The sequence below is a fragment of the Schistocerca piceifrons genome, chromosome 1, assembly GCF_021461385.2.
Source record: "Schistocerca piceifrons isolate TAMUIC-IGC-003096 chromosome 1, iqSchPice1.1, whole genome shotgun sequence".
In the NCBI taxonomy this organism is placed as follows: domain Eukaryota; kingdom Metazoa; phylum Arthropoda; class Insecta; order Orthoptera; family Acrididae; genus Schistocerca; species Schistocerca piceifrons.
Window position 1 is genome coordinate 572,850,758 of NC_060138.1, and position 26,516 is coordinate 572,877,273.

The 26,516-nt window shown below is 42.6% G+C and overlaps 1 protein-coding gene across 1 annotated transcript in view; it reads right to left on the reverse strand.

The window, feature by feature from the left end:
• The window catches only part of LOC124801666 (high-affinity choline transporter 1), a 262,510-nt gene that overhangs the window by 14,550 nt on the left and 221,444 nt on the right, over nucleotides 1-26,516 (reverse strand). Inside the window, exons 9-11 of the mRNA XM_047263090.1 lie at nucleotides 23,639-23,742; nucleotides 20,507-20,779; nucleotides 5,288-5,522 (exon numbers count right to left, since the gene is read on the reverse strand). Coding sequence (XP_047119046.1) covers nucleotides 5,288-5,522; nucleotides 20,507-20,779; nucleotides 23,639-23,742 — 612 coding nt within the window. The remainder of the gene's footprint in view (nucleotides 1-5,287; nucleotides 5,523-20,506; nucleotides 20,780-23,638; nucleotides 23,743-26,516) is intronic.

Below are 26,516 nucleotides of genomic sequence, written 5' to 3' on the forward strand. Positions count from 1 at the left end.
ACTGTATTGGAGACTCTTAAATGATTTTCTTTAATTAATATTTTGTTCTACTATACTAATTTACAAATATACATCTATTGGTAATTAACGTTTATACTCACATTATTAAATTATTTACTTTAGTATGTCTTTTACTGGTGAAGTTTCAGCTGGCTACATACTTTTCTCTTGTTCTGTAAATAACTGTCGTTTACCTGTTCAGTTTAACTACTTACGAACATAACGGATTTCTCATTGCAAGTGTCAACAATTACTTCCGCATTTAGAAAGTCTTTTTGTTGACCTATCTTTACTGCGACTTCCTTCTGGTATTATGTACATTCAACCGTATGCGTTTACGTCGTTGATTATCATACGGTGTGTACATGTCGAGTCTCAAGACACTTCGCCCTGTGACCTTTCTCGAAAACAGCTCCTTTCATCGTTTCTATACATTAAATGGCAGTTTAACCTATCGCTTTCTGACACAGTCTCACAGTATTACGCTTCAGATTTAATCTATATTTTTTTAGCTGTTTCTTTATTTTCACACTGCAAGAGTGAAGTTTACCAGAATAATGGGTCAGATTCGTGTTTGCCCTTGCACAGTTATAGGAGAACATTGCAAAATCTTCCCTAGGAAAGACCTTCCGTTCGTATGTAGGATTTCTAACACTCTCTGATCAAGTCTGTGATTTTAGATCGCAAATATTAGATTTTCTGCGCTTCAATCAATTTAGTTAAAGGTAGCGAAACTGAAGTGGACGAATTGTGCTCACAAGTCGATATACTCATCTTTTCAGCACTTGCCGTCAGTTATTCTCTTTACGGTGATGGAGATTAAAATTGTATAAATAATTCGTTGTTTGGGACAACAGGGAGGAAGCCAGTAATGAAACACATATTAGAAGAAAATATTCTTTACTTCCAATAGTCAACGTATCGATAATAGGAAGAACAATATCACGTTATATTCTTCAGGTGGGTCAGGAATTCTCATTTGGCAGGATGTGAAGAGTGTGTTCAGGTCTCTCAGTTAGGCCACTGTGGGATGCTACAATAGGAAAATACTCTACTACAAAACATTTTACTCAGGTTAAGGCACTTATATCAAATCTAGTAAAATATTATTACCTTAGGCATTTCTATACATTTAGAATTTATCTCATCATTTCGTAATTCGCGACTGACAAACATCCTGATTGCTTTGTCTGCCACTTCGTGTGTCGAAGTGCGTTTCATCACGATTAGAGTATGATCCTAAATCGTATATGCATTCGCATGTATTTGCAATCCTCTTTATGCTTCTTTGACCTTCATAAAGCATTTTCTCGTTTTGCAGTTTGTCTTTGTCTCTTGTGATTTATAAGTTACGTGTTTGTATAGTATAAAAATAGCAGGAAAATTTCAAACTTTCATGTCATTTCAAGTCCTTCCCTATCATAAATTATTTGGTTAGCACATCATCAGCAAACACATTCCATTTTGTAATAAATAACAAACTTTCATCCCCTCTTAGATGTTAATCTAAATTTTCAACTTTCTCATATATTTCTTGTGTAACCTCTGACGATAAATATTTTGTGTTGACGAATGAGGCCTATTTCTTTCCTGTTAGTAAGAATTTTGAAATTATATCCTCTTATATCATTATAACGCAATATTTTGTTATATATTTCTGCGTGTAACGTGGGTTCTAAAAAATAAAAAATTATGAAATTACTTTTTTGAGAGTCTCTAAAATCTTGATAAATATAAAAACCATAGTGACCCTCTAATTCGACGGTTTATTCGAATACGTAGTTATAAAATTGCCATAAGTCATAGTCAAGAAATGAATATCATTCCCGGCAGTGACTGTTTAAGATGTATTAAGTATTTCATTATTATACATAATGCATTCAACGTATGCCGCGTATTTTTCTGAAATAAAAGTTTTTTTTACGTACAACATATTTCTCAGCGTTTATCCAATCAGGAATATACGGGTTTCGTCGTCCGCGAGAGGCCTATTTCTTGTAGTTTCCCAAGTTTCCAACTCCAGAAAATGAAACTGATGATAATTACGACTTTTCTTAGTCTTCTCCAGCTCTGGTTGTTATGAATGTCACCCGTGACTATTAATTGCTTTTTAACTTCCTCATTATAACAAATGGCCATTTTCCGTACAATATGGGTAATAGCATAAGCATATAATTACAGTAGGCAGCGTCACAGATAACCTACGTTTACTAGTCTTGTTCTCATTCGGAGATCTCTATGACATTTTACAGCTGTATGAAGTATTCCTTTTTATTTCATTTCTATTGCAATTTTTCTCCTTTTTATCTTCGTCCAGGCACAATAGCCCCTTTCCATGTGGTGTATACGAGTTGTGTTAGGTGTATCCGTTGAGTGTGGGTGAATGTAGTGGGCGTGTTTATAATGTGTGGTCATGTTTGAGCAGTATGATTATGAGAGAAAGCTAACGATGAAACCCGGTGGTGGCACGTAGCCTGCACCTCTCAAATGGCATCAAGGTGTCGCTGAGCTTCGGAATTGTCCATCACTCCATGATTCCTCATGAAACGCCTTGTATTTTCTGACTGTCGGTCATGAATCATGATTCTACCTATAAAATTGAATTAAAAACTATCTGGGTGTACTGCTGTACCACAGTGTGAGATATATGGAGTGTACACGAAACGTTCCTGATTCCCAAATGGAATTAAAGCAAAACTATGAGATACAGATAGCAGCTCAAAAATTTTTGTTTCGATTAATGTCTATTTAATTCCTTCTCTTTTATTTCAGAAGTTATTTAATTACCAGAAATGATTACGGCTCAACAGAGAGCCCAGGCTGTGGTGTGGTGTGCAAAAACTAAATCTTCCATTGCTGTGGAAAGAAATTTCCAACGTGAATTTCGAGTGGAACCAGCAGACGTTAAGATGAACTGGGTTGATGTGATGAATTCTTAGCCAATATGAGTGTAGACGGACATTCTGGTTATGTCGGAAAGAGAGGTTCAGAGAGAGCGTCCGAAGACAGATCGCTGAACATCACGAGAGCTAAATATCACCCACTCAATAGTACAGTTCACAAACTGCGGAATAAATGACTTCACTTGAACGCATACGAAGTTTGAATTATGCAAACACTGAAGCGAAACGACTTGGAGCTAGCTACTGCTATTGCTACTTGCTACTGCGATTTTGGACCGGATCAGATAAAACCTTAACTACCTAGGAAATGTCTACATGAAATGATTTTGAATAGTTTTACTTTATACCTACGTCTCATACGATCTTTTGATTTGATTTCTATGTGGATCTTATGGACATCCTGTAGATAAGATGCTAAAATACTAAAATAACTTACGTTTATGTCAAGTTGCAGAGGCCATCTTCAGGGTGTAGTCTCTATGCACTGACTCAACTGCAGAAACTCGGCCGATATATTGGTTATTTCAGTACTTTTAGCATCTCATGAGATGATGCGGCAGCACAGATAGAAGGATTTTAATGAGATTGATACCGGCCGCGAAACGATGCGTATATTGACGAAAAAAGTAATTGCACCAAGAAGGAGTTGTGCGACATAAAAGAAAATTGGTACACGTGTCTCGACGTCCAAAAGATGACGTCTGTTCAGATTTCCCTCCAGCCGCAAAACAGCGGCGCGAATAGCGTCTATAAGGATGCAAATCACGTTTGCTCTAAATACGTTCTGCAGCAGTCGTGAGAATTAGTTACCTTTGAGATCGGACGTAGTGAGTTGATGTTAGTCAGGAATTCCTTTAATTCAACGAAGATTCCATTATCAGCAGCTCACTGAGTTTGAACTAGGTAGTGTAATAAGGCCACGAAATACTGAATGTTCCTTCTGAGATATTGCCGAAAGACTTGGCAGGACAGTAGCCGCAGTACATGAGTGCTGACAGCAGTGGACACGGGAAGAACGATGGCGAGAATACCAGACTCCTGGTTGCAACGAGGCACCACCGAGAGGGTAGACAGTCGTGTTCGCCATATAGCTGTGAGGCCTCGTATTGTATCTCCTGCAGCAATTCGGGCAGCAGTTGGTATCACAGAGAAACATCTACCTGTCACACATCAGTTACCTCAAGGACAGCTCCGAGCGAGACACCCTGTAGCGTGCATTCTATTGACCCCCAAATCATTGGTATTTGCCATTTAATTGGTATTAAGCGAGAGCTCATTGGAGAGAAGAATAGAGGTCTGTTGTGTTTCCTGATGAAAGTCGGTTGTGCCTCGGCGCCAGTGATGGCCGTGTGTCAGTAGTAGGAGATCAGATGAGCACCTGCAACCAATGTGTCTGCAGCCTAGACACACTGTACTTACACCTGGGTTTATGATCTGGGGTGAGATTTCGTATGGCAGGAGGAGAACTCTTGTGGCTATCCCACACATCCAGAGAGCAAATTTGAATGTCAGTCTGGTGATTCGACCCGTTGTGTTGCCACTGTTAAACAGCAATGCAGACAGTGTTTTCCAACAGGATGACGCGTCCCTACGTACTGCTGTTGTAACCCAACATTCTCTGTGGAGTGTCGACCTTTCGCCCTGGTCTGCTCGATCACGAGATCTGTCTCCAATCGAGCACGTGTGGGACATCATCGGAAGACAACTCCAGTGTTATTCACAACCAGCATTAACCGTTCCAGTATTGACCGACCAAGTGAAAGAGGCATGGAACTGCAATCCCCTAATTAACAATTTTTTTTTTCCTGTAGTGTATTTGTACCCTTAAAATTTTTATACAGGAAGCCAGTTTTAAACCTTTATCTGGAGGGTCACGATAGGCAAAGAGTCTGGAGGAACTTAATCGTTGTGAAGTAGATTTAGAATGTCTTTATTAATAGTGATGTGCGTCATTGCTCCCTACTTATCTGAAATGCTGGACACACTGACGTTGTTCGAGTGTGCGCAAGACCTTTCGTTGAATAGCGATACTCTGGAAACCTGTGTAAGAGCCTGCCGATCCTACGAACACGTAGTAGCGAAACAAACGCGAGGAGTAGGGTGGGCTAGAAGAGCGCCGACAGGTATCTGAGTAGCGAGGAGACGCAGTCGACGACTGCGCGCAGCACCTGCTGCAGGGCCGACGAGCATACGCTGAGGTACCGGGACAGGGTGGGGCCGGATGTGGCTGTGGGAGCGGACGTCGGTGCGGTGGCGGGTGCGGGGGCGTACTCGAGGACAGGTGCGGGGGCGGGGGCGGGGGCGGGCTCTGGGATGGGCAGATCGTAGTGCAGGAAGAGCAGCTCCAGCGAGAAGGAGCACGCGGCGGAGGGTCGGCGGCGCACCTCGGCGGGCGAGACGTCGTCGTCGGGCTCGAGCGCCGGGTTGACGCGGCCGTTCATCTCGTCCTTGCCGACGAGCGTGGCGGCGCCGTAGACGCGGCCCAGCTGGCCCGCCGCCATCACCGCCAGCTGTTCGCCCTCGGCCGGCTCGCCCACGCGCTCCACGTCCTCCGGGATGTTCACCACGCAGCGGAACACGTCGTAGCCGGGTGCCAGGTGGCCCGACTCGAAGATCCACCTGCCGAATACAAACATACACACTCTCTCACCTAATGAATAACCGACAAACATATTTCGGGCACTTTTAGTGCTGCAGCTTTAGGTGTGCAGCGAAATCGCAACTGAAGTGGCGCACGGTGCCGGTTTCGGCTCGCCCAGTACGGATGGAAAAAACCAACCCATACCAGCATTTTAGTTCTGAATAACCGGTACTTTTTGGTATATGTTTGGTCTCGGTTATAGCAGGTGTTTTTATGTTTTACTAATAACCTGCTTAAAAAGCCGAAATGCCAATTTGCAATAGCGTCAGTGCAACAATTTTTAGTTTTTAAACAAATCTTTTTTAAAGAGCAAGTAATTTTTATTTGTAAAATTTGCATTGCTCCGAAATATTGCTTTATCGTAGAAAATGGGAAAACAAAATTGTTAAGATTTCGTGGCCACTTGTTGACAAACTGCCTATTGGCTTCTGTCTCGGGTTCTTCGGCCGACGTTCGTCTAATGATTTTACTGACGTTTCGCCAGTACTAGTGGCTGGCATTGTCAAAGCTTCACACTCCATTGCCGGTGGTGAACTGGAACCGAGCTGGCGTCCGCAGACTATATGTACCTGGCGCGCCGACGTCCGAGGGCTTCTCCTCGCTCGTTTCCGGTGCGGTTTTCCTCTTGCTACCTGCGACGGCCGTTCGCTGCAGTACTGGAAGCCAGTACTGTGCTTAGTTTTCGGTAGATCGTCGGATCTAATAGGTCTCGCATCTTTTGCTCACAATCTTCGGCCTTCATTACGACGGTCGCATTCCCTTTCAAAAAATGGTTCAAATGGCTCTGAACACTATGGGACTTAACTTCTAAGGTCATCAGTCCCCTAGAACTTAGAACTAACTAACCTAAGGACATCACACACATCCATGCACGAGGCAGGATTCGAACCTGCGGCCGTAGCGGTCGCGCGGTTCCAGACTGTAGCGCCTAGAACCGCTCGGCCACCCCGGCCGGCGCATTCCCCTTATCGGCAGACAGTACCAGTATACTCTTGTCGGTGTTGAGATTCTTAATGGCTTGTACCTCTTCTTGCAAGCTGGTGGTTTTGCTTGGCGCAGTATCCTGACTGTTTCAGTGCGTATTTCTTCTGCCCTTTCAGAAAAATAAATGTCGAGTACGGTCTTTCTGCCATATATTCCCAGAGTCACGGACAGAATCGGCCGTATATTGCGCAAACATGGCGTAAAGACGATTTTCAAACCGACAAGGAAGATCAAAGAGTGTCTTAGATCGGCAAAGGAGAAAAGGGACCCACTTGCAATGTCGGGAATATACCGTACACAATGCACATGCGGAAAAGTTAATGTCGGAATGACTGGACGATCAATCAACACCAGGATCAAAGAACATAAGCGACAGTGCAGGTGGCACAAATTCATTTCTTCATCTTCTATCGTTATCGAAAACAATTTACCAGTTACCATATGGCGTGGCCTCTTAGATAGTACGCATGTACATGCAGTGCTCAAGACCTACCCCTGTGGTCTATGTTGTAGTTTCCACTGTCGTCGTTGTCCATCAGTTGCATTACAGAACGGCCTGGAATCATTTTATGAAGTGCGATACCAGTAAAGTATGATACTGTATTTGCTTTAAAAGATTATAAACGGGAGGAGCCAGAACAAACGTGCGACAAAATATGAGGAGAAAACTTAAAACTTACCAGTTCATGCATAGTTTACAATAACAACAGAAAGCAGAGCATCTGCTACCTATATCTGCGTAATATGGCTTTATCTGATGGAGCCCTTGAAAATGGACAAATTAAAAGCTGGAATAGAGCTCCTCAGCCTCAAAAATGACTCTGAAAACTATGGGACTTAGCTTCTGAGGTCATCAGTCCCCCAGAACTTAGAACTACTTAAACCTAACCAAGCTAAGGACATCACACACATCCATGCCCGAGGCAGGATTCGAACCTGCGGCCGTAGCGGTCGCGCGCTTCCAGACTGTAGCACCTAGAACCGCTCGGCCACTCCGACCGGTCCTCAACCTCATTTTCCACTCTTTATCTTAGGTTAGTTAGGTTTAAGTAGTTCTAAGTTCTAGGGGACTGATGACCACAGCAGTTTAGTCCCATAGTGCTCAGACCCAACCACTCTTTATCACTGAATATTCGTTATGTAAAAACAGTGGCATGATCATGGACTACAACATAGTTTTCGAGCAGAGTTTCAAAAAATTAGAATCAATAGGAGAATACGGGTGGTTTTTGTTCTAGTCAGCCACTTACCACTTATCGAGAAAATCAGCGTGGACGAACAAAGTTTTCTTCTATTTGCGTATATAATTTAATATTTTCATCCTGCATATTTTGAAACTGAGGGAGAAAAAATTTTTCAGACTTAGGTTTTTACGTTTATTATAAGAAACAACTGTAATAAAAACCCGAAGAATCGGTTATCTCAGAAACCGGTTTTTTTCTCGGTTTTAACAGTCCGATTAACTTGCCACTGAAAAAACGAAGGCTTGTTGTTTTAGCGAAAACCACCCACCCCTACCGCTCGGTCGCCCGCACGCGCACTGGCCAACCCGGCTACGCAGCTGGTCGCGGTCCACCGTGCGTGCCCGGCCATGCTGACGCGCCGCGCCCGCCGGGCTGCGCGCTGTGGCTACTCAAGAGGCCGGCCTGTCGTTCTGACAAGGGGACCGTCTCTAGTCGTCTTCACCGATTTCGTCCGAATTTATGGAATATACAGCGCTTGAACATAAATGAAAGGGGGAGCTCCAGATGACAGAGCGTTTAGAAAAGCACTTAGGAATGAGTCGGACGAGATATGAGCCATTTCTGTTAGCGTAGGTTCCAGGCAGCGGCTGGTGAAGCAGAAGGAGTACAGATCGATAATCGGAGGTTCGCCGGTATATGAAAAGGAATTTTTGCCTCTTTTTTGTTTTCAGCTTCACCTTCCTTACACTGAAAATAAACCGAGGTAATAATATGTATATTGTACGCATGAAAAGCAAAGACAAAAGCAAAATGTAGGAATTTCGTTATTACTTCGTCAAATTCTGGAAAAAAAGTCTAATACTAAATATTTTTACTTATGTGATAAAGCCATACCGACACGAGAACAAGTTTCTCCTGTTGACTGACTCGAGGAAAGGGCTACCGTTCACAGTTATACGACGAGATTTATCAGGATGTAGAAGGACTGTCATCGAGCAGTATTATAGTGAGTAGTAATGCACTCCGCTAGAGTAAGGTGCGATGGCTATTTTACGTCGTCAGGTGAAGCATTCCATCAGTAAGCTTCGAACCTGCCCTTATCTTATCGAAAGAGAAAAACAAATCACATCTCGAGAAGACTACATCAAAATACATACCACTGTATATCACCAGCTATCCTTGCCAATACTTTTCGACATGATGACTTAAGCGTGATTCTTTGCCAGACTGTGGAATGAGACAGAACCTTTAATGAATATAACAAAAGTTTGTGTTTCTATAGAAATTTTTAAAGAACCATTTAACTGCAAAAACACGGAGTTTATCATGCGTGCAACATGCAGAGACAATTACTTCTTTCCCCGTCTTTACGATAAATAACATCCCAGCAAGTGTAAAGCGTAGCTGTAAAATAATAAAAATGTCTAATTTACCATATTCTTGTGAACGGCTTACAATCATTTCCTAGAAATCTATTTGCAATCCCAAATTTTCCTTATACTCCGACCCGACCGGGAATCGAACCTGGGCCCACTACAGGACAGTTAGACGGGCTGGCCACTCAGCGAAGAGGGCAGACAATTTTATGAAAATATAAGTAAATACAATACATTGAGCATTATTTAAATTGAAAAAGTTCACGTATATAGACTAGACCCAGGCACCCTCCGATTTCCGTCTTCTAACCATTCCGGTGTGCCAAAATCTGCCTGGTAACTACGCAAACATAAAAAGTTCATGTCTCACCCGACCGTGCCAATAATGCTACTTTTTTCTAAACGCTTGAGCATATGGAGCCCACACTTCGCTCACTTTCATTTTTGGCCAAGCCTTGTATAAACCATAAATTCGGAAGAATCGTCGATGTAAAGTGTCAACTTGGCACTTGAGAATAAAAGTTAGACGACCTCTGTTCTAAACTATTAGTCTTCGCATTAATTAAGTTATCCTGTTGCGTCTGTATGAAAGTGGAATGCTTTGCTCTCATCTGCAGTTTTTTTAGACTTCCGACTAAAGAAGAGCTTGCAGAGGACGGTGAGGCAAGCACCGCGCCCAGCGGGAGATCTATGTAGCTCGCGGCCCGGCTCGCGCCCGGGCACTCGGCTAGAAAGGTCAGAGTGCAGAGGGCTGCGTCCTGGTGGACGGCAGGAGCTTCGGTCCCCGGATTGGCTGGGGCACCCGCACACCCTCCGGCGGTCTGTGCGCCTGCCGTCATCCCCAGCTCAATCTACGTTCCGTGTACAGCCACTCGACCAAGAAAAATCACTAGGTCACTTTTTTTGTGTCATCACACTGGTTTCAATCGGCCGGTTACGATCTCCTATCCTTTCCGAAACGGATACGAGAGACTGTAGCTTCCCTCTTCTCTTTGAAAAGAAATAAAGTAAATTAATTAGTAGGATAGCCGCAAAGACTCCACCCCCGATTTCTTAGATAATAGAACTCCCCTGTGTAAACAGCTTCAACTGTCTGATTACTTTTAAAGAAAGGTAGTGTTTATAAGCTAAAGAGCCAAAGAAACTGGTACATCTGACTAATTCGTGTACTGCGCCCACGAGCACGCAGAAGGGCCGCAACACGACGTGGCATGGACTCGACTGATGTCTGAAATAGTGCTGAAGGGCTGTTCATAAATCATACGAGTAGGAGGGAGCGGAGATCTCTTCTGAACAGCACAATGAAAAGCATTCCGCATACGCTCAATGATGTTCATGTCTGAGGAGTTAGGTGGCCAGTGGAACTGTTCAAACTCAGAAAAGTGTTCCTGGAGCCACTCTATAGCAGTTCTGGAGCCACTGTCACACTGTCCTCCTGGAATTACCCAACTCCGTCGGAATGCACAATGGACATGAGTGGATGCAGGTTATCAGAGTCGTATCTAGACGTATCAGGGCTCCCATATCACTCCAACTGCATACTCCCCACAATATTACAGAGCTTCCAACAGGTTGAACAGTCCCCTGCTGACATGCAGGATACATGGATTTCATACCCGTACACATCCACCCGCTTGATACAACTTGAACCGAGACTCGTCCGACAGGCAAAATATTTTCAGACATCGATAGTCCAATATCTTTGTGTCGTCTAGTTATCAGAGGCACACGAGTGGACCTTCGACTCCGAAAGCCCACATCTGACACGTCGCGCCGCTGGCGGTAGTACCTCTTTCTTGTAGTGTCATCCTTTCGCTTTGGACGGCCGCGAGTCAATTGTTCATCGCGGGCTCGGCTATTTAAGTCTGCAGCGTCGAGGCAGCAGGTCTCACCGACTGGTCTGTCGGTTGCCGTTACAACACGGTCGGAAGGTTGGGCCTTACTTGGTTGGTGTACATGCTCCCTGCGCGTGGCGTTACTGGAGTGCTGTGGCCGGAGACGGCGGAAAGGTTTTGGGTTCCAGCACGAGGCGTGGTGTTTGGCTTTTCTCTTTAGTTTACAAGTATCGAAATACTAATCTGTCTCATAAAACTACATCAGATTCCATTAAAGTGTAGTCCTGGTGGGCTCTTGCCCGTTTAAAGTAATACTCAGCTGCTACTATCACGTTTCAAGGGACAACCTTAATTACGCGTGTATTGTAATGTTTAAGCAAATTCTTAAGTGTTAAAAAGTTTTTGGTGATCTTTCCTGTTTTAATGTTATATTTTATTCTTTTATGTCATATGAATGTGCAATTGCAAGTGTGCTGTTGTAAATGATTTATGTTTCAGTTGTGCGGGACGCAGTGTATTTCATCCGGTACTGTGGGTCGTGGCACCCGGGCTTGACGACTTGGCCGTTACCAGTGGAACTGCGATTCGTTAGACCGGGCTCCATATTGCTGGCCTTCTGTCCCGATCTCGTCCTGGAGTATTGCTGTTCTCTTTGTTCCTGGCTCTGTCAGGTAGTTAATCTTTGTAGCTCGTTCCTCAGCCGCTTTGGCGAATGCACCTTTCGCTCGAAATATGAATTTAAGCCTGTAAAACTGGGTTCCACTCCGTAATTAGTGCCCGATCAGATCGCTGGAGGCTCCGCCTTATTAATTCTGTATTAACTTAACAGCCATTCGTTTATGATATTTGTACCTAGTAGGCTGGTTTTGAAGTTTCATTTTTATAAGGAAGGGTTTCAAATGCGTATGTTCTCAGGGAATGTTTAGATGCCGAGGCGTTGTTTTTTATTGTCTGTTATTTAATTAGTGCTTCCCTGTATTGGCATCAACTGGATTATTCCTTAGTCAGAAGTCTGTGTGCCAGGTGTCTTCATTGCCGAGCGGTGAAGTTTTAGAAGTTGCTTTTATTATTACTTGTAAGTCTTACGTTAAGCCTTAATGTTTTACCTCGATATGAATTTATATTGCAAAAGAGAAGTCGTTGTACAGGATAGTCTTGCGGGTTTAGAGTTTGGCAAGTATTTACACCGACAGAAATTTGTTAATGATTTATGCATTCGTTATGCAGATTTTAACAGGAGTTTAAGAAAATTTTTTATTCTGTTCCCGTGGGGTTGTTAAATTTATCTGTTGTATTGTATTTAAATTTTGCAAGGTAATAAGCATTGTTTAACACAAGCTATGTACGTTCGGTAATTATGGCCGTGCTGTTTCCTGCTGTATTATTGGACACAAATAGCACGGTCCAAATGGTAGCAGAGGCTTTGATTCCTTAAAATGAGGGAGGGGATACATACATAGCTTGTGTTGTTGATGGTTTTTTGGTATCGATAGTAACCTTGTATATCGTCATATATACTAATTCTTTTGTGTTTTGCAGTTACCATGACCACGGTTAATGCATGCGCCGTTCCCTGCATTGCTCGTTTACGCTAGGAACATCGGATATACGAACTCCAAATCAGAGGATTATCTACCGACGGATGAGTGTCTGATCTTGCCGTCCGTCTCCGTGCCGCAGTACTAACATCAATTACCTTCCCTCTGGAACTTTCGCTGCTCTTGGTGCCTTTCCCGTGTCTCAGTAGCAGCTCAGGAACTAACACTAACAATAGAATTTTTAGGATCGTCTCAACCTACTCAGCGTCAGGTGTTTCGACTTAGGTACTTTTGGCGTTTTACAGTAACTATTTGTCTGATATAATAATCGTTAATCCTATGGTGTTGGATACCCGTCTTCATCAGAAACTATGTGATAAAGTACACTCGTTGCAGATTCGCCTGCTGGCTATTGGTTTAGAGGGGGGAGGTTTCGGGTCTGAATCCGAGACCTTTGACTGAACAGTCGGTACCAGTTAGTTTAGCTGATCGATTTGCTCGTTTGCCTCACCCGATACTGTTGCTTATTAAGGATATTAAGGAACTGTCCTTGGATTGTGTGACTCAAGTTCGGCATGTGTTGCGGTTGATTGTACACCTTCAGGTTCATGCGGACTGAGATGTACGTCATCGCTAGAAATCTAATATGTGACGTAATAAGATTGCTACACAAAGCCACAACGATGACGTATTGGCAGTTCAGAGCATTTCCAGGGATGGTAGAAAAAGTATATAGGAGAATAAGAGAGAACGGCCAGTGTGTGTGAATCATTTCCTCAGCCGCTGAAAACGTCTCATCACAGCGAGATAACGTTGAACATTTTCCTCAATTAACAATTATAAAATTACCTCTCTCTCTTGGTTTTCCAGTCAGTATGTAACGACCTTCGTCGGGTTATTTCTTTTTTTCCGTTGACCCACTGCTCCATTTCTCCTTTAACGCGCGGTGTAAAGACGAGTAAAGACGAGATACGTCACGCCGTTTCGCTACCGTTACTTTATCCGCCTTACTAAAGGCGAGTTGAGTATACTATAGGCGGAAGTCTTGTAGAAACCTGGGGCGTTACGGCAGCTGAAGCAACGTGTGTTAAAGCAAAAACTGTCAGCGTTCGTTTAGAGCAAGAATATTACTGGAAAGTGCAGGCGTATCAGGAAACCTTGGGACAATATTTTGACCGAGTACGCATCGCTGTCGACGCATTAGACATGCGCATCCCGGAAGCACAGAGCATTGAAAACCTTATTGAGGGGATACGGCCCCAGGACCGACCCCATTTCACCTTTGCACGTTCCAGCATCGATGATGTTTCGTTGACTGGTTCTCAGGCCGACACTTGTTGATGGCGCGGCATTGAAATCTGCAGCAATTTGCGGAAGGTTTGCACTTCTGTCAGTTGCACGATTCTCTTCAGTCATCGTTGGTCCCGTTCTCGCAAGATCTTTCTTCCGGCTGCAGCGATGTCTGAGATTTGATGTTTTACCGGATTCCTGATGCTCACGGTACACTCGTCAAGTGGTCGTAAGGGAAAATTCCCAGTAATAGCTAGATTGACTTTAAAACCACGTTCAAACTCACTTAAATCTTGATAACCTGCAATTGTAGCGGCAGTAACCGATCTAACAACTGCGCCAGACTCTTTTCTTATATAGGTGTTGCCGAACGAAGCGCCGTATTCTGTCTGTCTTCATATCTCTGTATTTGAATAAACGTGCCTATACCAGTTCCTTTGGTGCTTCATTGTATATTTGAGTTAAGAGTGTAAGCGAGAAAAAGTTTACAAAATGTTTGGAATTATCTTGGAAGACGGTTATTGATCTCATCAAATGCTAGGTAATTTGTTCTCCGTTTATACGCAAGCTGGTTTTTTACACTTCTAAATGATTATGATGTCATACCTCCTGAACTATATGCTGCACAGTGATACAATTTTGTAGGCACGTAGCCCAATTTTTTCCCCTACTATTCTTGCCCTCGATCTAGTGCAGTGTCAATTATTCTTTGTTCTTGATAGACGTCCGATCGTGCTGTCTCTTCTAGCTACAGCTTCCCACACATTTCTTTCCTCGTCGATTCTGCAAAGAAACATCCTAATTTCTTATCGTTCCACCAGATTGTCTGCATCCTTCTGCAGCACTACATCTCCAACGCAGTGAGTATCCTCTTTTCCTGTTTTCATTGTCCATGATTTACTTCCATACAGTACTGTGCTCCAGACGTATATCCTCTGAAATTTACTTATCAAGTTAATGCCTCTCTTCGACAATAGAAGCATTCTTTTGGTGAGGAATGCACTTTTTCTCTGCGTAAACCTTCTTCTTGTGTCCTCGTTTCGGCGCCCATCACGTGAAACTTGAGTTCCGTCTACCAGAATTCCTTAACTTTGCCTACTATTAAGTCCTAAATTTTTATGTTAAGTTTGGCGCTAATCTCTTTCCTCCTCCAACTCTAAAGTTTTGTTTTAGTTTAGTTTGTTCTGACTCCACTATGTGTGAACAGCAGACTACTTATTCCATGCAACAAGTCCTGCAGCATTTCCCTAGTTTCGTACAGGAGAAGTGTCATCAGTAATTCTATCAGTGGTTTCTTCCACGCTAAAATGTAATGCCATTTATGATTCTTTACTTTTATTTCCTTAATTCCATTTTCGATGAACTTTATGTGGAACGAGCAGCATGGAAGTCCCGGTGTGACTTTGCATTTTTCGGGTTTGCATTCTTCCTCCAAGTCACTCTGTCGTATGTAATCAACGTAGTGGCACCTTCATATTGACTTCATATTAACTTAAGGCCTAACAAGACAAGCAGATAATTGGGCTATTACTGTTTCCGTCGAAGCTTCCATCTCTCTATTACTTTGGTTATGTTAGAAACAAAAATACACGGTAGATAGCTGGAGTGAAAGAATGACGTATAGTATATTCATCAAAAATTATTTGAAGTTGAACTATGATTCATGACGTGCACTTAAAGGCGAGCAGTAATATTCTGGCATATTAACAGTTAGTATACACAGAGTCATTAAACGTTCACTTCACTTGAAATGTGAAGTTCGCCTTGACTGTGCTTGTACGGCATGTGGTATTTGTAAGATTTCCCTGCAGAATAAACTGCGGTATTCTTACTGGGGTTGCCGAATCGTATGTAGTGTACGTCCAACGGAGCAGTTTGTATGATGGGTTACATCTAGTCTAATAACGTTTTCACTCTTCATATGTTCTTTCTAATGGTGACGGCTAAAAACGCTGTATTTGCTTGAAATGTTCCTGTCGTCCGTACTTTGTAATTTCCGTGTGATCACGTCAAGTCCCACTGATGTTATTGCACTGAAACAACGCACTCTCGGCGATGTGTCTCGTGCGAGACTCACTACATGACGTACTTCTTCTCGGATTTAATTGGACAGACTTAGATTAATTATCTGTAATCCTACACATGTGAAATAAGTTAAAACAAGGGTCATCCGTCTCGCTTTGACCTGCGAGATAGATTTAAAATTGAGCGAGGTGGCGCAGTGGTTAGCACACTGAACTCGCATTCTGGAGGACGACAGTTCAAACCCGCGTCCGGTCATCCTGATTTAGGTTTTCCGTGATTCGCTAAATCGCTTCAGGCAAATGTCGGGATGATTCCTTTGAAATGGCTTGCCCGACTTCCGTCCCCATCCTTCCCTAATCAGATGGGACCGATGACCTCACTGTTTGGTCTCTTCTCCCGAATCAAACAACCAACCCACCAACAGGGTCAAACTTCTCACTATTCCAAAGTCAGTAATTAATACCATGTAGCAAACGAAATAATTTCCGATCCCTGAATTGGAATACGTACATCACTACGAATTCATGCATCTCTTACATCTGGTTCCTAGCCTCACTCACCGAGGTTCGCTACGACAACCCAAGGGAAATATAATTTAAAGTCAGTGGGGGAAAAGTCACACTAGAAACGCTGCACGCAAATTTCCATCGAAACGAATATAATTTGTTAGTTTCAGCAAAATGCCTGCCAAATCAGTCTCGATCATTACACACCACGGTCCACCTAGTTACTTGCCTCCACAATCTAATTTCAGGTCTTTGTCTACTGAACTTCAGAGAGAAAAAAACGGATAATTCAACCCGAAATCCACGTTCGCTTGCGGGAACCCACTTTCGGATTCTCACAGATTACTCGGTTGATCAGCAACACCTTCTCCTAACTTCTAAAGTTTCTCCGCCGGAGGGGGCGCACGACTTCTACACCTTACGGGGGTCGCCAGGAGATTCCTTGATTTCGCCAGCTCCAAAACATCTCCACGAAATTATTTAACAATCAGGTCCTCCATCCAGTCGGAATCAGGAGCAAAATATTGGCATTTTCATCGGACATTTCCTGTCGGAGCAAATGAAGTTTTTGTGCGCTGCTTCTTCTGGGGGTACTTTCAGTTTCTCTGCCATGGATGTTGGAAACGGCCGTCTGAGTAAGCTACTCTCACTGCAATCCTGAGGCTTTGGCTCCGCTCACAACCCACTTAGGAAAATTAGGGGAAGAGCGGCCCATCATCTTCAGGTCGAAGAAAATGTAAACACGGAAATCGGCCGAGACGACTGCAATACCGACTGACACACATAGACTGCTAGGAAATCATACTCGTATAGTACTTCAAGCAAAGCTGTTTCGTGCTTTGATTCTTAAGAACAATTTCCTCAATTAACAATTATAAAATTAACTCTCTCTCATGGTTTTCCAGTCAGTATGTAACGACCGTCGTCGGGTTATTTCGTTTTTTCCGCTGACCCACTGCTCCATTTCTCTTTTAACGCGCGGTGTAAAGACGAGTATTTGACGCGTGACGCGGAGAACGGACATTTCCAATAAACGGAGGTGGCGGCGAGCTGTGAAGGAGCAGGCAGGCGTGTTGGTGGCGAGGGTGGCTATTGAAAGGGAGTGATGGGAGGGGCGGGGAGAGGCCAAGCCGCGGGTCTGGCTGTGGAGGGGCCCTCACGCAGATGGCCAGATTGGGCGCCTTTGTACGCGGCCAGGCGGCCCTGAGTCCGCACCTCTCCCGAGCCTGGGTCACGACTAGTGGGAGCGCACCTCCACCACCGGTGCGTCCGCTGCAGGCTTCTCATCCTGCAACAATTGTCACCAAACCTGCACGCAACGTTGTCTCGCTGTGATGAGACGTTTACAGGGGCTCAGGAAATGATTCAAACACACTGGTCCTTGTCACTTATTCTCCTTTTTACTTCTTCTACCATCCCTGGAAATGCTCTGAACTGCCAATACGTCATCGTTGTGGCTTTGTGTAGCAATCTTATTACGTCACATGTTAGTGATTTCCAGCGATCACGTACATCTCAGTCGGTTGAAGGAATAACTTGGTTTTCTGTTGTTGTCCTAATAATTTGCGTTACTTCCCCGTATTCCAACATCTCAACTATTAATGTAAGGATGCTAGTTCCTCTTTACCTACACCGCCCTTGTTTTTATAACCTGCAAATCGTTTTTATAGTTAAATTTCACTACACTCCAACAAAACACTCGCTATATTCTTTATCGTTACCCACTGTTATAGCAGCGCGCCAAGCAGCCAGCAATCTATACTTCTGAATACGACATCGGATGAGTGTGAATAGTACCGTTTATATTTATTTTTACAACAGGGAGCGTAAGGAGTGCCACAAAAATCGATAATAATGAAAACACGACACCATGTTTGTCTTTCTTTACTTTCCTATGCACGTTGGGAAATATGTAACGGTACATTGCAGGAAGGGATTCTCTTGTAACCTACGGGTACTTTCCGAAGAATGACGTTTTCTTTAAAAACGAAGAATGGCTAATAAACAGCATAAGACCCGAGATTTTACAGAGAGACGTCACATAGGCTACCTAGTGAACAGTATGAAGTGCATTCTCACTTCACTTTCAGTCAAATCAGTGAATGTGGAACAAGGATAAATTGCAAGGAATGCAATAACTACAGCATTTAACGCACCAAGTAATCCACCACAACTAATGTTGAAGGGAAAACCACACAAACATGATAATACAAAGTCAAAAGCAATAACAATATCTGCCAACACATGAGAAACCAGTTCCACACTTGTTCTTACATATGAGGCAGAAACGGTAAGCCTCTTCAGCACATTTGCTTTTGAAGCAATGTAATTACATTTTGAAAAGTATCCTCGTATTATTAAATCAAGTGAAGCGTAAGAATGGACCGTCATTAGACTATAAATTTTTACATGTTAAGAAAAGTGCCTAGCACAACAAGAACAGAAAACAGCAGGAATACTGTATATCTTTCTCATGCATGAAATATATGTATATATTCTGTTTCTGTCAGCGGAATAAGCTTCAATTTTACACATGTTGCAAAGTATTTCTTCATGAATAAGTTGTAGCTTACGTCACCGAATCAGTGAGGTTCGGCTGTTTTTAAATTCATTTAACGATAATTCACATCTATTGGTAGTTTACTAATGAGCGGAATGTAAAAATATTATAACTATTTCATTAATTAAATAGAAAAATAGTCAAAAACAAATATTATCCTTAAGAACCATGTCACTGTTTGCTATCTTATCGCTCGAAGCGCTAATGCCACTACAGCTGCCAACGGTATCTTTTGCAGCAGAGCGTGTCGCGACTGTGGTGAGGCTACGTATTAGACTGTGGTTTCACTTTCTACGCTGCTAAATCTGGTTTTCTTTTATTTACATGTGTCCAATATCGAAAAACTTTGAATTTCTTGATATTTATACAATATTAGCTTCATTAACGATGAAGTAATAATGTCGTATTTGATACGAGATTCTCTGTCTCTTCGATCCCAAAATGTGATGATGCGAAACATAACTGATTCAGAACTATCGAATCAGTAAGTTGTGAACTGATAGGCTAATACGCAACAGTTCATATTAATCGGGTGTTAGAAGAATACTGAGTGGGGACACTAAGACATTTATAACTTTTTGCTTCCGTTATGCATGATATTGGGGACAACACTTGTTACATATTTCATTATGTAGAATGAAGACGTCAATCAGCTGTGTGTTTTTTTCTTTTTCTATTGACCATCGAATTTAAAGTTCTGCTGCGTTACCAGCACTTCCGTAGTGTGCTGGCAATTACTACGATGGTAATTATCAGTGAATTGTCGAGAGACATCACTGTGATGGGCGCTGTTTCAGCAGGCTGCTTCTGGAACTGACGAACCTCCTTGCCCTAAAATGACAATGCTCTCAAGGTGTAGGCTTGAATGATTATGAGAGGCATTCACTGGCATACCGAACAGTGTACATAAGCTGAAGTCTGTTAAACGTCAACGTATAATGTTGCAGGGCGACATGAAGTGGAACGACCACATAAGGACGGTAGTGCGAAAGACGAGCGGTTCACTTCATCAATAAAGACGACTGCGAATAGAAAGTAGGTGCAACCCATTCCTCAGTACTACTTTTGTGTTTCGGATCTGCACCATGTCGAGGTCGACAAGTTAATAGCACGGGATGCTTTTTGATCTCTGGTGGGAATTCCTGGATGAAGCGACTGTCTTTGCGCGGAAAACTACTGAGAAAAATTCGAGAACCACAATTCGAAGCTGAATGCAGGATGATTTTCCTACCGTCAAAGTAAATTTCGCGTAAGTAGCGAGAAGATGAGAGAAAATAGGGCTTGTGCGGAGAAATTTAAATAATTGTTTTCCTCCGCTCTGTTTGTGAGTGCAACAGGAAATGACTAATGGTGGTATAAGCTACCCTCCGCCACGCACGGTTTGCGGAATATATGTGTAATGTAGACACAGACATTTTTCGTCAATAAAGGAAACGGTTTTCGTGATAAAAACACGCTCTTTCTTGTTGTTACACACACAGATATAAAATACGTTCAATAATTATGAAGCATTCAATAATTATGAAGCAACTACGGAAACTACGGCAACACAAATGAAGGAAATGAAACAAAATATGCAAGTCGTGAGGTTGGTGAAAAACTTTTTATGGGCTGTTATCTTGATCAGCGAGTGAAGCTGTTGAAGAATATGGGTGGACACTCGCCTGGTGAGCCAGGAGACGAAGACGAGCGTGATGAGCGAGAGCAGCATGGAGAAGGTGCGGAAGGGGAACAGCTGGCGCTGGTTCTCCTCGTCCCAGCCGGGGAAGTGGATGGCCGCGGGCAGCCCCATCAGCTGCTCGCCGCCGCTGATGCGCACGAAGAACGCCACCAAGTAGGCGGTGAGGCTGCCGTACGTGTTGCAGTGGTGCTTGAAGTGCACCACCATCAGCAGCTGCGGGAACAGGATCACGTACACCAGGTCCGAGCACATGGACCTGCGCACGCCACACCACACAGCTGCAGTCGCACGTCGCGAGTAGGTCTGCACAACTTGTTACTACACACACTGTCATTTCATTGGCAGCGTAACATTTATATGAATACGGATGTATAGCATATACGCATTATGGAACATTCTTCCTTACCATCAGTGAGCAACCCGGCTCATACCACATACCGTGTTAAAATGTAAACACGAGGTGGTGTTAGACACATCATAAGCCGGATTAGAAACCTCTGTGACACATAAATTCCTGATCATAAATAATTTGTAAACTTTTCCTATGTATTCTACATAATTTAGGTGATACGATAATAACCTTTTTTATATATGATCATAGATATAAAGGGCGGTAGAAAAATGTTTGATACTCTTGTAGGGATCTTGCAGGGCAGGTTATACTGGGACATAAATGTCAAGAAAAAATTCGATCCGTTGCACCGTTTCCGAGTTATTTAGCACTGAAGTTAGGCAATCAGCTCGTCGCACGCGCAAATTCAAATTTCAGTCAACCAAGCAAAGCACTCACTGGGCAACACCGCCTCTGGTAGGCCGCTTGAATGTGAGCACGCGGCGCCCTGATTGGCTGATTTCAATGCTAAATAACTCGGAAACGGCGCAGTGTATTTTTTCTTAACATTTACGTCTCACTAGAAGCTGCCCTCAGACATCCCTACAAGCGTGTCATACATTTTCTCACCACCCTGTATACGTATGAACCTTTACAGTCGTGTAACTAATAGTGGTTACAAAATTTAAAGGTACAGTTCTTTATCGCGAAACCAAAACTCACAGTGCAGAAATTTTAGTAAAGAGGGAAAAGGAACTTTTATCAACGTAAAATGTAATGTTGATATAGTATTTACACATCTTGATTAATTATGAGACTCATATGTATTCAATTACTTTTAGAGTTGCGTCGCAGTGGTTCACATTACACTTGTTGACACACACGTTCTTCCTTATAAGTGGCTACAATAAATGATCCTGTTCCCTTCATAAGTTGTAATAAATACAGGTTGTCATAATAATCGTTACTTTTCCTTCCTTTCTAAAATTGCTATACTTGAAGTTTTGTTGTCACGATAAACAACTGTATCTTTAAATTTTGTTGCCAGTATTAGGTATACACCTGAATACGTTCATGAGTACGTCTCTACACACATATCAAAATTGTGGTTATTATTGTATCACATAAATTATGTAGAATACTTAAGTAAGGTTTAAAAATCATTTATAATTAAGAATCCGTATGGCACAAACTCGCCAAGTTAGCCGAGAGCGCTAATGCACTGCTTTCTGGACTCGGGTAGGCGCGCTGGCCCGGAATCGAATCCGCTCAGCGGATTAAGGACGTGGGCCGGTGTGCCGGCCAACCCGGATGTGGCTTTTAGGCGGTTTTCCACATCCCAGTAGGTGAATACCTGGCTGGTCCTCACATCCCGCTTGAGTTACACGACTCTCAGACATTTGCAACACGTTCGCACACTTTCATGGTTTACACTAGACGCAGACAGCTGGAGTACACTGATTCCGTCCTGGGGGCTATGTGGTGGCGCCAGGAAGGGCATCCAGCCACCCCTTTCAATTAACCATGCCAAACCCGATTGTAACAATGACGACCCTGCGAAAACTGCGGGACAAGAGAAAAGTAAAAGGAGAAGACGAATTCGTATGGCTCAGAATTTTGTAACACGGTGTATGATATTACCTCTAACGTCAGCTATCGCATAGGAAGAATGTTCAATAATGATTGTATATTATTTATCCTCAAGGTATGTAAATCGATTCCTTGCTTCGCACACAGACACCTAGTCTTGTGTTACATTCCGTGTATCGCGTCATTGCATAAGAATTTTTTGTATCTATTCTTACATAAATTTTTTGCACCACTAACCTGATGATGGTATGAAGCGAAACGCATTGTAAAAAGTGAAAAATAAAGAAATATTGGCAACCAGGACAAGAATAAATTTATTTGACTCGAACATGGTCGCAGACCATTCAATGACTTCATGTCTAAAAAAATGTCGGTAAGTTATGCCACGCGACCACCGGCCATGCAAGTCGGCCACCTGGCGAGAAACAGAGTACGAGAAAGACCCCTCTCTTCGGCAAGTCACTCAATCACGTCATCGCCGTCTACTCACCACCATTGCCGCTGGACCCTGTTTACGTTACCGGACCGCTCCGCTGGCCCTGCAGAATTCATCGTCTCGTCCTGCTGTACTGACGTGCTCTACCACATCTCATAGAAACATTCCCTCTGGATATATGTACTACCTTGACCTATGTCTTTTGGAACACACTTAACCTGCACACCTGCATGTGCCACTGACTGAATTCTCAGTCTACACGGTTTATCAGTTCTGTAACATGTTTTTGAATTGTACTTTGAATAGTTTCCAAACATCTTCCGCTTGTTATAATTTTCGCCATTTTAAATTCTTCCTTAGAGTTTTTCATGATGCTTGTTGTCGCTTGCTGAAATCCCAATTTTGCTTTTATTCCTAAGACGGGCTTATACTCTTGAAAAGAAAGGTTCATGATTTGAACTACAGTCTGAGGGTTTGAATTGGAATGTCAATAGTGAGGGTTGTGGAGATGGTGAATGGAGGCGACATGTCGTTAGCACACTGCCTTCCCGGCCATTACTGCCGATTTTTGCCGTTGTATTCCATACTTTCCCCTGGAGTTATTCTTCGGGTGTCGTCAAGGAGAATACTTGGCAGAGGGGGCGGAACGTGGGTTGTCCATTTGACAGTCGATTTATGATGTCAGACCTTCAGATTTTTCGAGAGATGGCAAGAGGAGACAGAGAAAAGAAAGAGGCAGAGGTACTACATTAACTTACCAGAGGCCGTAAATGGAGGGAATGGTGAGCGCCATGATGGTGGACAGGACGCCCACCACCAGTATGGAGACCCGCATCACCCAGATGATCTCCATCTCGGAGGCCTGTAACACCAGCAAACCTCGCTGACCATCGGATTTTCACTCTGCACAAGTTCGATCTTTTTCGGCGACTCATTTTCAATGGTCTCTCAAAGTACACCAAAAAGAATTTATGCATTTCGTTGCAATATAACCCGAAAGTAAGCGTAGCTCAGTAGAAGAAAAAATATTTTTCAAACGCATACCAAAGGAACGCAAATTGGATTTTGTGATTAATGATATTAGTGAGCCACCTTCTTCTAAGAATGTGGTGGCTCAAGGTTTTTGTCTGATTAGCAGAGGCACTGCTTCCCTTTCATTTCTCAGTGGTTGACCCTTGTCCGGAAGCCAAAAGCCCCAAGTGAGGCAACTGTAAGTAGACTCGAAAAACTGTTTGAGCACAGGAACCTGGTTTGCATACATTTTCCGTTACACAATGCAGCGAGAGATAAATCCTCTAATGTGGGCGGAACATCACAAGCTACAAATAACTGAGAGTGCTAACGGTTACATTATTCCGAACCATATATGGGAGAAGGGTGGTTTTTACCATGAACGTAACAGAAGCCATTCACGTATTTCATTTTTTTAATGAATAACGAATAGTGTTGCTGACACTGACTGTCGAATTCGTCCAGTATATTGAAATGAACCATTATTTCATCGAGATGCGTCGAATGTCGTACAAATGATAGCCACAATTCCCCTAAACCTAGTTTCTAAATGTATGAAGCTCTACGGCAGACTTAGTATCAAAAAACTGGACAGGACACATTTATCTAAAAAAAATGAAACGAGTAAATTAGTTTACACAGAGGTAATACGAGTTTTGTATACATCAGTCATCGATAAAGATCACATCGCAAAGGAAATGTTTCTGTATGCTTTAGCCATTTCAGTACCATGCTGTGTTATCACTTTAAATTTTATTGTAATGAGTTTTCGCGCTTGTTTCGCAAAAAGTGCTGGACTAAGGTTAAAATTCAGTTACTCAGTGCCCTCCTAAAATGAAGTTCCCAGAGGGTCCGCACAGAAGTAGATGGTCATTACAAGTAAAGACTTAAATCCACAACAGAATTATAAATATACCAAGTTTTAAGTTCTTCAGAAATTTAAACATAAAACTTATCTGCGTAACTATAGCATTACATGCTTTCTGTAGCATGAACAGTAATTATGCAAGCGCTTCAGAATGAAGGGGAATATACCATTTCAAGCTATTTCTGTACGCTGTTGGGCTTGGTTTCAGGCCCTGTTCTTGCCCGTAGTTTATCATTTTTTTCTTCCAATGTCTTGTTTGCTTACGGTGAAAAACTACATCTAATCCTGAACTCACTTAATCTGATGAAATGACAGTAATTTCATGTAGTCCACAGCGAATTTATCATGTTTTGAAACAAACAGACCCTAAAAAAAAGCAGTGGTATCCGCATTACTAGAAAGCTAATGGAATGATGTGAAATTTTTGGGCAAAGCGGGATCAAAGGTTGATTGATTGGTTGGTTGATTTGAGGCAGGGGACCGAACAGCGAGGTCATCGGTCCCAGAGATGAAAGGAAAAGGTGTGACGACAAACAGTTCAGGATGTTTGTATTAAAATCTGGCCAAGACGTTGTATTTTGTTACAACACTTAATTATCTTTTGAAGAGACTAGTGGTGTGTAAATGAGAAAAGACATGCATGTATGTTCGAAGGAACATTGCATCAAACTTCACAGACACCTCCAAATACAGACACCGCATTAATGTAATACACTGAAATAGGTACATATTAAGGTACCAATTATCGGAATATTTTTACCTGCACCCCTAACATGCTGACTGTCATATACAGAGTAAGTTCAGATTTAGATCTCGTCTGCTCCATAGTAAATTCATTGTTTAACCTCTTTTGTGTTGCGTCGGTTAACAATGACTTCAGTTCCCTGCTTGAGTTGAGAGTGAAACGTCTCTCATCAATTCTCTTCCCCGGCCACGCCTCCTCTTCACGTTATTATGAATCAGCAAATCTCCACCAAAGAAGTGAGAGCTAGATGAAAAAAAGTAAACCAAAAAATGTTCCAAGAGAAAGACCGACAGTTCCATAAGTAACACTTTTTTAGATACAGTGCTGCAATAAGAACTCAGCAGAGGCAAGTGCTCGCAGCCTGACTCCAAGTTGCCTGGTTGAGTGGCAGACTTATTGCATGTGAAGCTGAAGCATAGTACCTTTCTATTTCTTTAGCAAAAATATCTGCTTGCTTAAACTACACCATTAAGTGCCTCAATTATCAGACTGTTTTTCAAAGAACTCTTAAAATCTGTTCTCTGGAAAAAGGACTGTCCCTTAATTTTGAGAACACATTATATGCAGTTCCGTTCGAGGAAGAGAGCCATGCCAACAACTGACGGAGCGCTTGAACAGCAGCCAGTAAACCAGGAAGCATGTTTCAAATCTTTGGGTGCACATATTGATGAAAACGTGAGCTCGAAGAAGCATATTACTGAGTGTGCTCAAATATTTAAGTTCAGCTACTTTTATATTCCACATAATTGTTGGTTTTGGAAATAAACGAATGAACCTCCTGATATATTTTGTATATTAGTATTCAGAATGGCTTATGGAAGATTTTCCTGCGGTAGCACACCACTTAGAAAACACTGATTGCTCAAAAGCGAGCAGTAATAATACTGCTCGTGTGTGGTGTTCACAAAGTCATATTTTTGTTTTTTGAGTGCAGTTGCATGAAGAGGACTGAAAGAATTACTTCATTAACAATAGAAAAAAAATTTAAGTAAATCTTTCAAACTGACTCATT